General features: G+C 39.5%; 1 protein-coding gene across 1 annotated transcript in view; it reads left to right on the forward strand.

Moving 5' to 3' along the window:
* The first annotated feature begins 524 nt into the window (after window positions 1-524).
* The window catches only part of LOC149180566 (BTB/POZ domain-containing protein At1g63850-like), a 129,003-nt gene continuing 117,073 nt past the window's right edge, over window positions 525-12,454 (forward strand). Inside the window, exon 1 of the mRNA XM_089416181.1 lies at window positions 525-1,724. Coding sequence (XP_089272307.1) covers window positions 927-1,724 — 798 coding nt within the window. The 5' untranslated portion in view covers window positions 525-926. The remainder of the gene's footprint in view (window positions 1,725-12,454) is intronic.

Genomic DNA, 12,454 nt, shown 5'->3' on the forward strand with positions numbered 1-12,454 from the left:
ATTAACTTAAATATTATTTTTCAAAAACTAGTCATTACTTAATAATATTTATTTTCAAAAATTATTTATTTAAATATAGTTATTAATATCATAATTTAAATATTATTTTTCAAACATTGCTATTACTTGAAATTATAGTATTTACATTGCTCTCTATTTAAGCCTTTCTGCCTCTTCATGTAATGATAAACCATACAAAAAATTTCTTTTATTTGATTTTTACAAAACAAAAAAACCTTTTCTTAATTCATTATAGATGAAGATGGCTTCACCGCCTAAATTCAAATATTTATTATTTTAAATATAGTATAAATACATTTTGATTTTGATGATTTAATTAATTTGTTTTGTTTTTTTTCCACAAAGGTGAAGCTGTGTCTTCATTTAAGTGGCAACTTTAGTCTTTTAATAAAATTCCATGATAATCAGATTTGTTAGATGTAAACCTACAGTCCCCGGAAAACGCAGGTAAGTTTTCCCTACTGGCCAAAAACAAAATAATGAAAGAACTTACTGATACATATGTATCCGTGGATGATATACTTAAAAAACTATAAGGAACAGCACAGCCAAGTAATTTAAAAAATGCATGCTCCTCGATACACCGATGTCCTTGTGCCTGTAATTATTGATGTTTCGAACATTTCATTTGCAATGTGTGGCACCCACTACACCACACTACCATATCCCCGTCCGCAGGTGGGTACCAAAATGGAAAGGATGTAGAAACAAAATGAGTGATGGCATGGAATGCGATGGAGGTCGGTAATTGTACTGGTGCCACTCCGGCATCACAGTAGTTGCCAGTATTATTATGTTATTTATCGATCTCCCAAAACATGAAAGGGGGCCGAACCCATTTCCATCTCCAATTCCATTTCCTTCGGGTCGATGCTGGATACGAAGAGGGACGGAGTGAGTAATTAATGGCAGAAGCAGCGCACAAGAGCAGGGACCGCAGAAGAAATAGGTGTCGGTTGACAGGACTCGGAACGGTCTGGTGCTGCGCGACTAGCTTCCCAAGGAGTCCCGATCGCCCATATAACACCACACAGCAGAAGCTGCCACTGTCATTGCCAGTGCACTCTATCTCCCAGGATTATTCCACCATCAAGAACAAGAACAAGAAAGTTTCGGAGGACGCTAAACGCAGCAACCCCACAGGTGAAGTGATCAAACAGAAGAGCTTCATGGAGAAGCAGCAAAGGATGCTGTCTCCGGGTCGCGTCTCGCCACTCGTAGAACCTGCCGCCCACGACTGCCAGGTAGAGGTAGAGGTAGAGGTAGAGCTACAGAATTCCCTTGACACGAACCCCCGCGAGCCGATGATTAAGGGCGGCGCCACGCTGCAGCAGATGATGAGACGCGAAATGGTCTCTCCGCCCTTGAAATTGCGGGCGGGCTCGCCTGCTGAATGCCTCGGCGAGGGCAGTTCCGAAAAGCACAACAACAACACCAAGGACGTCAGGGTTACTTTAAAGGGCATCGATGGTAGGGTTATTACGCTGGATCTGCATTCCGAGGTCTTGATTTTGCAGAGTCAGTACTTTGCTTCAAAGCTGGCAGAATGCCCGTTGAATGAAGGGCTTCTTTCTGTCGAGTTCTGTGATTGTTCCAATTTGGAGAGCTACCAAGAAACAATCGAACTCATGTACTGTGGGAACGCAAAACGTAGGCTTATGCAGGGGAGCACTCCCGCACTCGCTGCCATTGGAATTCTCGAGGTATGCACTTTTTGTTTTTAATTCTCGTTTTATCTTTCTTTTGAAGCCATGCCACTGTGGCTTTTGAGGCGTTTTCGCATTTAGATGGATTGTGGGCATACACAAGCAGAAAATCGAATATAAGCTCGCAACTGATGTCTATAAATGTAAACGGCAGTATTTTTTGGGTCCATGCATGACATGAAAATAGAGAGGCCGAAATTAGAATAGGTCTTCGCGTAAGTGGGTTATTTGACTAATCCAGTATAAAGTCTGACAGTATTTGACCTTTTCACGTTTTTCATGAAAAATAAGGTAGTTTCGGACGCCAAAAATAATCGATCTATATCTTAAATGTCCTAAATCTTTCATCTTCTCCTCCTTGATTCAAGGTAATTTTCCTCAGTTACGATAGCCCCCCGCTCCAATGGTAGTCTTGTCGGCTGTGTATTCTAACCAATTGTCCCTAATTTCTGTAATCCCACTCTAACAGAGGATATAATAATCCTTTTGGCATTATGCAGTCAAGCTAATTGTTTCCAATTTCTGTGGTCCCGTTGCAGTCAAGCCAGTTGCCTCTAATATCTGTAGCTCCACTCTAACATAGGACATAACAGCCCTTGGTTTTGTGCAGTCGTGCCAATTGCCCTCAAGTTCTTTAGTGTCATCGCAGTCAACTCACTTGTCCCTAATTTCTGTAGCCCCACTTTGTCAGAAGACATGATAGCTCGTTTGGCTTCGTTCACTTTAGCCAGTTCTCGCCAATTTCTACAGTTCCATTGCACTCAAGCCAGTTGTCCCTAATATCTGTAGCACCACTCTAACAGAGGATCTACTAGTCTTTTTAGCTTTGTATAGTCGAGCCAATTGTTCTCAATTTCTGTAGTCGCACTGTATCAGACATAATAGTCCTCTTGGCTTTGTGCAATCAAACCAATTAACCCCAAACTCTGTAGGCCCATCGTAGTCAAGTCAATTGTCCCTAATTTCTGTAACCCCACTTAACAGAGGACATAATAGTCCTTTTGGCTTTGCGCAGTGACCAGTTGAGCCAGTTGTCCCCAACTTCTGTAGTCCCACTCCAACAGAGGACATAATAGTCCTCTTGGCTTTCTGCAATTAAGCCAAGCGTCCCCAATTTCTGTGATCCCATTGCACACAAGTCATTTGTCCCTAGTTTCTGTATCCGACTCTAACAGGGGATATTATAGTCCTTTGGGCTTTGTGCAGTCAAGCCAATGGTCCTCAATCACCATAGTCCCACTCTCACAGAGGACATAATAGTCCTTTTGGCGTTGTGTAGTTGAGGCTTGTCCCCAATTTATGGAGTCCCACTCGAATAAATGACATTGGATTTTTGGTTCTATGTAGTTGGAGTCTTTCCCATGATGGATGTTGTGAGGCTATTGACAGTGGGATCAGAAATCTTGCGAGAATGGAGTGCTTTGAACCAGGTCCAGAGTGGGTTATCGTGATGAAGAGGTTGAAATTGAAAGTTATTGGATGTTCTCCTCGCACAAGAATTGAACATGTAGTAGTCTGCTGCATGTGAGGAAGTTGAAGCACTGGGGCAAAACATATATCTTGTTTCTTCTTTGTTTGAGACATAGCATAATGTTTTGGAAGCTGAATAATTACAAAGAATCTTTGATATTGCATGATAGAGATCCACCTACTCAACAACAGATAATATAAATGAACATGAGACTAAAGTTGAAAATAATAGCGAGAAAGGGTTCCTTGATTTGTGCTTGGATCAAAGGAACCACGACGAGTTTTTCCTTGAGCATGCATGAGTTCCTATGAGTTAGGAGCTAATTCCTAAAAAGTAGGATGAATAGGTAAAATTTAAGGCGAATTCCTAAAAGCTAGGAGTGTAAGAAGCAGTGGACTAGTGCTAATTAGTGGAAGGCTAAGTTTATTGCCTTCTAGTGCAAGTTATTTTTGGGTAAAGGTCGAGTTGATTGAATCGGGCTACTAAATTATAGGAAGGACGAGTTAACACAGCCAGTGAGATTTTGTTAACTAGTCAATCAACAGTTCGATTTTCCTCAAATGTAACTTACCAGTGAGATTTTGTTAACTAGTCAATCAACAGTTCGATTTTCCTCAAATAGAGCTTGCCAGTAATAGCCTAATCGAAGTGCTTATAAGGAGGAACAAAGGCACAATTTGATCATTGTCTTGTGAACACGAGTTTGTGAGACAAGACAATAGAGCTCACGGGGTTGTGTGGAGCTTGTGAGAGGCAGAGTGTGCAAGAGAAACTTGTGCACAAATTGATAGAGGGCAGCAGAGATCAACAATCTTGCAAGGGTTTCAAGCCTGGTTCAAGGCAGGAAAATAAGGTTGTTTTTAGATTGAGACAAGTTGTATTTGTAAAAGATCTATTGCTCAAATTTCTTCAATAAAATTCTCAAGCAAGCAAAGGGTTTTCTCAGTTGGGTTCCCTAGTAAAAATATTGTATTTTGCTACTATGTGACTGTGATTTATTTTTGTTCCTATTCTGCTACAAAGTTTAGTAGATAAATTCTATGTTTATATGAAAATAAATTATATTTCAGATTGTTTATATTAGCAGATTAGAATTTCGTGGATTTTCTACATGGTATCAGAGCAGTCAACAGAATCAACCAGCACAAATTCATATTTGAAGTCTGTCCAGTAGGGTTGTGGACAACGTGTAAATGTGCCCTAAGGACTGTCAATTTGAAGTGGCAAAAGGACAGTCAGTGGGCTGTTGATATAAACCCTAAGGACCGTATTTTGATGTGTTAAAGTATTGTTGAGTGGGTTGTCTTATGTGTGCCTTGAGTACAATACTTGATGTGACAAATCAAAGTCAAGTGGGCTGCCTAGAAAGTCCTAGATCAGTCAGAATTGGAGACTGAGTGAGGGCTGGGTGGATGCCCTAAGTACTGTCAACAAAGAGCAGATTTGTGACAGTTAAGAGGGTTGACTATGGAGCTCTATGACAGTCATCTTTGAGGCAGCAAAGTGGCTGTAAGTGGGCAGTAAAATAAGACCTCATGTACAACGTTCATTGAGGAGCTAATGGGCTGTTAGGAGGCAGTTTGGTGAAGCCCTAGTTCAGTGAATGTAGGGAGGCATCTCACTGATAAGAGGGCAGTTTGACAAAGACCCTAAGAACGCGATCCTTTGGAGCAGCATAGGACATTGTTAGTGGGCAGCTTGGAAGTCCCTAAGAGCTGACGATCTTGAAGGAGAAGGAGAGTAGATAGTAGGCGGTTTGAGTAGCCTATTTTCAGTTTTCTTGGAACAACCAAGGGAGATTGATAGTGGCAGATTTGACAGTTGGAGATGCAAGCATTCTGAAGTAGCAGAAGTTGCAGTGATCAACAGAAGAGGAGGCAAAGTACCTGTTAGATGTGTTCAAGGAGCATCCTTCCACATGACCAGGAATAAGAAATATTTCAGCCACCTGAAGGAGAAGGACATGCAGTTTTAGATCAAGCTTGGAGATGATGGCATGTATGCAGCTAGAGGAGTTGGTACTGTCAGCTTTCAGAAGGAGTTAGGTAATCTTCTTCATCTCAGAGATGTTCTCTATGTTCTAGGATTGAGGCAGAATCTTGTTTTGGTAGCTACCCTTGAGGACAAGGGATATGATATCATCTTCAGCAGAGGTAAGGCTTACCTCCAACACTTAGCTTCTGGATGTAAGAAGCAGATAGGTGTGAGGGTGAAGAATCTCTACAAGTTGCAGGTAGAGACAGGTGCAGCCTTGAGCAGCAAGGCAGGGAGTTCACAGAGTAGAGAAGTGGTGGTTGAGTGAGAGCAGGATAGAGCTCTCAAGATGGAGCCTCAGCCAGTATCTTAGTTTCAGTCTAACCTAGTTGAAAGTTGGGCTGACTAGCAGGATGATGAGGAGCATAGCCTAGGGCGAGTGGAAGCAACCACTCAGTCAGAGACCCCTAGTATAGGGAGAGTTCGAGCCATGCGGGGAAAGGATTTAGTTAAGGGAGATCAGAAGAGAGTTGAGTCTCCTAGCATCAAGAAGCAACCACAGTGGTACACAGGGTACATGGCACTTATGACTAAAGCGTGGACTCGCAGAGCATGGAGGGAAAGAACATGTCTTCAAAGTAGGTTTTGCAAAAGAAAGCAGGCAAGCCCTCTAGTGTAGAGGGACTCGGGAGCAACTGCAATAACGAAGAACATGGTAGTGTTGGAGATAGATCTAGGTGGATGAGGTTCTTCCAGGAATACCTTCCTTTCTAAGAGGGAGTGTTGAAAATAATAGTGAGAAAGGGTTCCTTGATTCCTGCCTTAATCAAAGGAACCACAAGTTTTTCATTGAACATGCACAAGTTCCTATGAGTTAGGAGCTAATTCCTAAAAAGTAGGAGGAATTCCTAAAATGTAGGGCAAATCCCTAAAAGTTATGGGTACAAAAGTAGTTGACTAGTGCTAATTAGTGGAAGGCCGAGTTTATTGCCTTCTAGTGTGAGTTATTTTGGGTAAAGGTCGAGTTGATTGAGTCAGGCTCCTAAATTATAGGAAAGATGAGTTAACAAAACTAGTGAGCTTGTGTTAACTAGTCAATCAACAGTTTGACTTTCCTCAAATAGAACTTGCCAGAAATAGCCTAATTGAAGTGCTTATAAGGAGGAACGAAGGCACAATTTCATCATTTTATTGTGGGCACGAGTTGGTGAGACAAGATAATAGAGCTCATGGGTTTGTGAGAAGGTTGCATAGGGTTGTGTGTGGAGCTTGTGAGAGGCAGAGTGTGCAAGAGAAGTTTGTGCACAGATTGATAAAGGGTAGCGGAGATCAACAATCTTGCAAGGGTTTCAAGCCTGGTTCAAGGCAGGAAAATAAGGTTGTTTTCAGATTGAAACAAGTTGTATTTGTAGAGATCTATTGCTCAAATTTCTTCAATAAAATTTTCAAGCAAGTAGAGGGTTTTCCTAGTTGGGTTCCCTAGAAAAAATATTGTGTGACTGTGATTTGTTTTTGTTCCTATCCCACTATAAAGTTTAGTGGTGAAATTATGTATATGAAAAGAAATTATATTTCAGATTTTTCATATTAGTAGATCAAAATTTTGTGGATTTTCTACAACTAACTCTAAATGGATGGAAGGACCAGGAGAGGTGTTCATTGCAAGTTGAAGAACCTGAAAAGGTGGTTTGGAGATAGCTTCAAAATGGTTTCAATAAGTCCTTGACTTCAAAAAGGCACTATCAAGTGGGCCTAGAGTAATTCAGGTTTCGACATATGGCAAAATAAACATGCTTGATTGAACTTAGCAACATATGTCAACATGTTTGGCGAACACACATATCTCTGCATATTCAATGTCTTCCCAGCTACAAAATTTTCTATGACTTTGGAAGTATGGGCCTCTCTTAGTGGGATGGTTCTACATTTTCTACTTGGAATGCACAACTTGTCATTCATGTACAACAATCCATTTGGCAAATGGTAGTCAGGCTGCTTCTCTCCCCACTACACAACCGTCACAATTGGGTGAAGTTCTTGACTGGATCTACAAATCCTCAAATGCAAAATCTTATAATTGCAACATTGTGGTCATAATAATTTCCAACTTGGGGCAACCATGATAAGGAATCAACATTATTATTTGTAATCCTCTTCTTGTACTTGATGAAAAGGTCAAACTATTGCAGAGAAGACATCCACTTGGTATGCCTCGATTGTTGCAACTTAATTTGTCTATGCAAAAACTGCAACAACTTGTGCTTGATGTGGATCATTTTCCCCTTTTCTAAGATGTAAGCTTCTAGGTGCTTCTTGACGTAATGTAAAGCCATTAACTCCTTATTGTAGGTAGGATACCTTAACACCACTTTGTTGAAGGTTTGTGAATGATAGGCAATCAATCTTTCCTCTTACATCAGGACAACCCCTAGGCATACCCTGATGCATCAACCTTAATCTCATAAGGCTGCTGCAGAGTTGGAAGCCATAACACAGGTGGTTCATGAATGGCTTGCTTCAAAAAGTTGAAGGTTTTCTCTAACTCCTTCATCCAAAGAAACTGATTCTCTACTTTTGTCAAGGAAAGCAGCTCCTTCGTCCAAAGATTCTTACTCTCTACTTTTTTCAAGAAATGCAATGGTGCAGTGATACCTAAGAAATGTGGAATGAATTTGCACAAATAGTAACAAGCATCTACAAAATTCCTTATTTTTTTAAGATTCATGGGCATTGGCCACTTTTGAATGCTCTGCACCTTTGCTAGATCTATCATTAGTTGATCTCCACCACTCATGAATCCCAAGTACATCAAAGCTTGTTTGCAAAAATCACACTTTTTCACATTCAATTGTAACCTCTTGTCTTTGATAGAACACTTGCTTCATATGGTCTAAATGTTCCTCCAAAGTCTTGTTGTTGATAGGTTTATCATCCAAATACCCAACCATGAGGGAATTAATGAAGGTTCTAAGAACTACATTCATCAATTGCATGAATGTAGCTAGTGCATTAGCAAGTCTAAATGGCATTGCCAACCACTCAAACAACCCATTCTTACTTTTGAAAGTCATCTTCCAAATGTCCTCTTTTCCGATTCTCACCTAGTGATATCAAGATTTGAGATCCAAGATGGAGAAATACTTTGCTCCTTGCAATTGTTCTAGCAAGTCATCAATCTTTCACAGAGGATACTAGTTCTTGATGGTGATCTTGTTGAGTTCTTTGAAATCAAAACACATAAGCCAACACCCATCCTTCTTTGGCACCAAAACAATTGAAGATCCACAAAGGGACATGCTAGGCTTATTTATCCCTTGATTTAACAACTCTTGAATTTGCTTATTTATCTCCTTGCTTTTCATGAGAAAAGTTTGCTACAACCTATGATTCGGCAAAAATTACTCTAGCAGGAATGAAATCTCATGCTTAATTGGCCTCTTGGGAGTTCAACGTTTTGGTTCTCCAAAAACAACTTCACACTTGCTCTAAAGCTGACTCGAGTCTTTCCTCTATTATATTGTGATGTCAATCTTATCAAGTTTTGACTAAAAAAGATTATCTCCTATGGGTTTTCAAATTAGCATCCCAAGCTTTTTATTGATAGTATACCTCTTGGCCTGGTTTGTAGGCATTAAAGAAATTTTCTTCTTACCCTTGTAGTGATTTATGAGATGGAATTTTCCCTTTTTACCAACCTCCACTTGTCATTCTTAGCAAAATAACATCTTTGTATTGAAAATATGGGCTACCAATGACAACCTCACAAACATTCAATGGCACAACATCACTCCAATTCTTCATTGACCTGGCTTGAAGCATAGACTTGAACTTAAACTAGCATGTGACTTGCGTCTCTACGTCCTTCTGCAACCACCCTAATGGATATGGCTGAAGATATGCAATGGCATTCAATCCTAGTTGTTGCACTAAGGACTCAAAAATTAAGTTCTTATGACTGGAAAAATCAAAGATAGTTCTTACCATCATCTTCTTGTTTTGCATCGTCACATGGGAGAACTTTAACCTCACCATTTCTGAAGATCTTTGCTTAGCAATAGAAATTGGCTTCTATCCTTTAATCAGGCTCTGTTTTCAACAACCTTACACTTTCTTGCATTAACAACTTTTGACTGAGCCATCAGTGAAACTGTCTTCAAAATTTGATGCTTCTTCTATCTCTTTACCTTCAGCCTTCTTAAATTGGACTTCCAAGAGTCTTTTTCCAACTCTGCTCCTGGGAGTGAACTAAGGATGCAATATCCAACAATTACCCTTGTCATGACCATCCCTTTTATAATGTTCATAGTGCAATTCCTTATTCCATGTGGCGTTAACAAACTTCTTCTTACCTTTATGTTGCTTCCTTTTTCCTTTCTGGGTCTTCTTGCCTTCTATCCTAAAAGAACTTGTACCATCAATCAATTTCTTGACATGCTTGCCTCTATGTACATGCATTTTTTTAGAATCATCATTAGAAGTCTTGACCCTAAAAAGAATCACCTCCTTTCTAATGTGCCTTAAAAAAACTCATTAATGTATTTCATTATCACCTTCTTGTTGGATTGGTCAATACCTGTTTGGATGCACTTCTTTTTGATCCTCCTTGTGTATTCTTGAACTCCTTGCCCTTGTCTGCATTTGAGATAATACGATTTGAATTTCTACTCTTGCTCATACCCTAATGGATAGAATTAGCTCTTAACACAAGTCTTGAATTCCCCTCAATTTGCAAATTTCTTTTGATTCCTAAGATTTCTTTCTTGGCATAAACTTTCTGACCATGGTAATGCATAACTCTCCATCTTCGTGGAGATATATCCTCTCAGCATTTGTGACCCATAACAACTAAAATAAACCTCAAGTTGTCTCGACCAATTTCTTAGTCGATGAGGGTCTGTCATCATCCTTTTCAAATATTTTGTTGCTTCTTGAGCAATAGTCAATTGTTCTTGCAGAATGTTCATTTTGGTTATCAACTGTTCAGCTTGGAATAAAAAAAATTGATCTTTTCAACATCAATATGAAATTCAAATAAATGGTGCTTTATATTCAATACATCTCTTGCAACATCATCTAAATTTTGCAGCATACATTTTGTCTGATATTATTATAGGAGGCCAAACTGATATTTTCTTTTGGTTAGGGTCCTTCAGGATTCCCATAGTGAACAAACTCTAGATCAACAACTAGGGATCCATGCCAACTGTCCGATTATAATTTGACGGGCCTGGTGATCTTTCTGGCAATCTTTTATTTGATGACTCTGCATTCTCTCTAGACAATGTTAGCCTAAGCATTTTGCAATCCTTAATAGGATTTTCTTGGTCATTTAAGAACTCTATATGGTATTTACGTTTAGTGTGTTGTCCAAAATGTCTTGATGTTCTAGGACTACTAGCTTTGGAAGTACTAGAAAAGTTTTGGGACATGATCTTGCAATTCTTGTCTTTTCTTTCTTATCCTTTATCTGCTTTGTCTCTTGACAATATGGACAATCCTCCTAAGATCCATCATGCTTATTATGCTTATGATCATCCACTACTGTGGTTGCAGATTTGAGACTTAAGAATAACCTTCCACTAACCATTCTAGGAAGTAGTTTTTATGGTGTAGAGGATTCTGGATACTTTTCTACAAGGGAGACATAATTATTCTGCCACTTTGTAGGGATCATAACTGAGTAAAATCAACAATAATAGGAGCAATATTCCCCGGATTTATCACGCGCTTTCATTGTGTGCTCTCTTTGTTGACAAATCAATGCTTATAGGAATTTGGGTTTGATTCCTCTTTCTTGGTAATTACTTGTGAATTATGTTGGCTTCTTTTACTTCTTTATTAGTTTATCTTTCATCAAGCAATTACCAAATTATATGCATATGAAGACCACAAGAACAAGAGACACAAGATGTATGCACTTAGCCAGGGCAAAACCCCTTCAAGGGGAAAACCCAGTCCAACTCTTTCACTAGTAGATTCAAATCAAGATGAGACAATCCAAGACCCTTTAGACCTAGACAAAGACCTCCTCCAACCACCAAGTCAACCCTTCCTTCCAATAGATGATCCCTGTCAAAGTCTATAAGTGAAAGCTTCCAAGTAGCAGCTTCCATCTAGATATTCGACCCCCCGCAACAGATTTTTGACCACCAGCTACAGAATTTCAGACCTGTAGTAGACTCAGAATTTTGGCCCCTGCAACTGCCCAAAAACTTTCGCACGTTTGAGAGATAGATAGCCCAAAAACTCGAATTAGGTCTTCCCAACTTCTTTTGTCCTTCTCCAGCTACTTCGCTCTCTTTTCTGCTTCTCTTCCTTGAAGATCAAACTTGTTGAGTGAGTGCTCCAAATAGGTCGAACTGTCTCTCTATCTATATTAATATATAGCCTTTATGTTGGGTCAAATTGCCCTAATGTAGGTTGACTTCATGGGGACAAGGCTCACTTGGTGTGGAGGTGACAAACAACCTTTTTAACTCAAAAATAATTCTTTTTTACATGATACAAAAACCCAAGAAGGGTCTAATAAAAATGACAATGACTCTAATGACTCAAGACAAAACCTAGAAGCTTTCAATGGAGGCTTTGACCTAGAAAACATTGACCCAAGCATGAAACCCATGCTTTAATAAGCATTTTTCTTTAATAATAAAATTTCTTTTGACAAGTACAATTATGAAGACCGACACTAGTTACATTCTTCAACACTCCCTCTTAACTAGGGAGGTATTCATAATTACATACATATGAAGGTACATGGAAGATCTTAAAATGAAATGAACTATGAAGAGTTCTAGCACACTCAATGTTATAGATTAGATACCTGACCAGGGTACTCTAATCAGGTGGGACTAACGTGAACTCAAGCTTTAGCCACAGTAGATATCATCAGGCTTTTAAGCTCTATCACCAACCTAGGGATCTAGGTGCATATCTAAGGTCGGAGCTCCATGACCAACGCCACCTTCCCTACTTCGGGATCTAGACATCAACACACAGACCGACCAGATGTTCTTCCAAGCATCTTGCCATAAGATGCTTCATCTCTCACTATCAATTAAATCTGCAACATCAACCAATCCTTAGCATGCTTCTAAAATATTCAAACTTCTTATTCGAAAGAGATTTCATCAACACATCAGCTGCCTGTTCATCTGTCGGAATACATTGTAGCTTCACGAACCCATCTTGTACCAAACTCCTAATGTAGTGGTGCTTCTTGTTGATACGCTTCATCCTTGCATGAAATACAGGGTCTTCAGATATCTTGATGCTGCTTTGA

The sequence above is a fragment of the Pinus tabuliformis genome, chromosome 3_2, assembly GCF_031772625.1.
Source record: "Pinus tabuliformis cultivar Carrire ecotype Pingquan chromosome 3_2, CPIR1, whole genome shotgun sequence".
Taxonomy (NCBI): Eukaryota; Viridiplantae; Streptophyta; class Pinopsida; order Pinales; family Pinaceae; genus Pinus; species Pinus tabuliformis.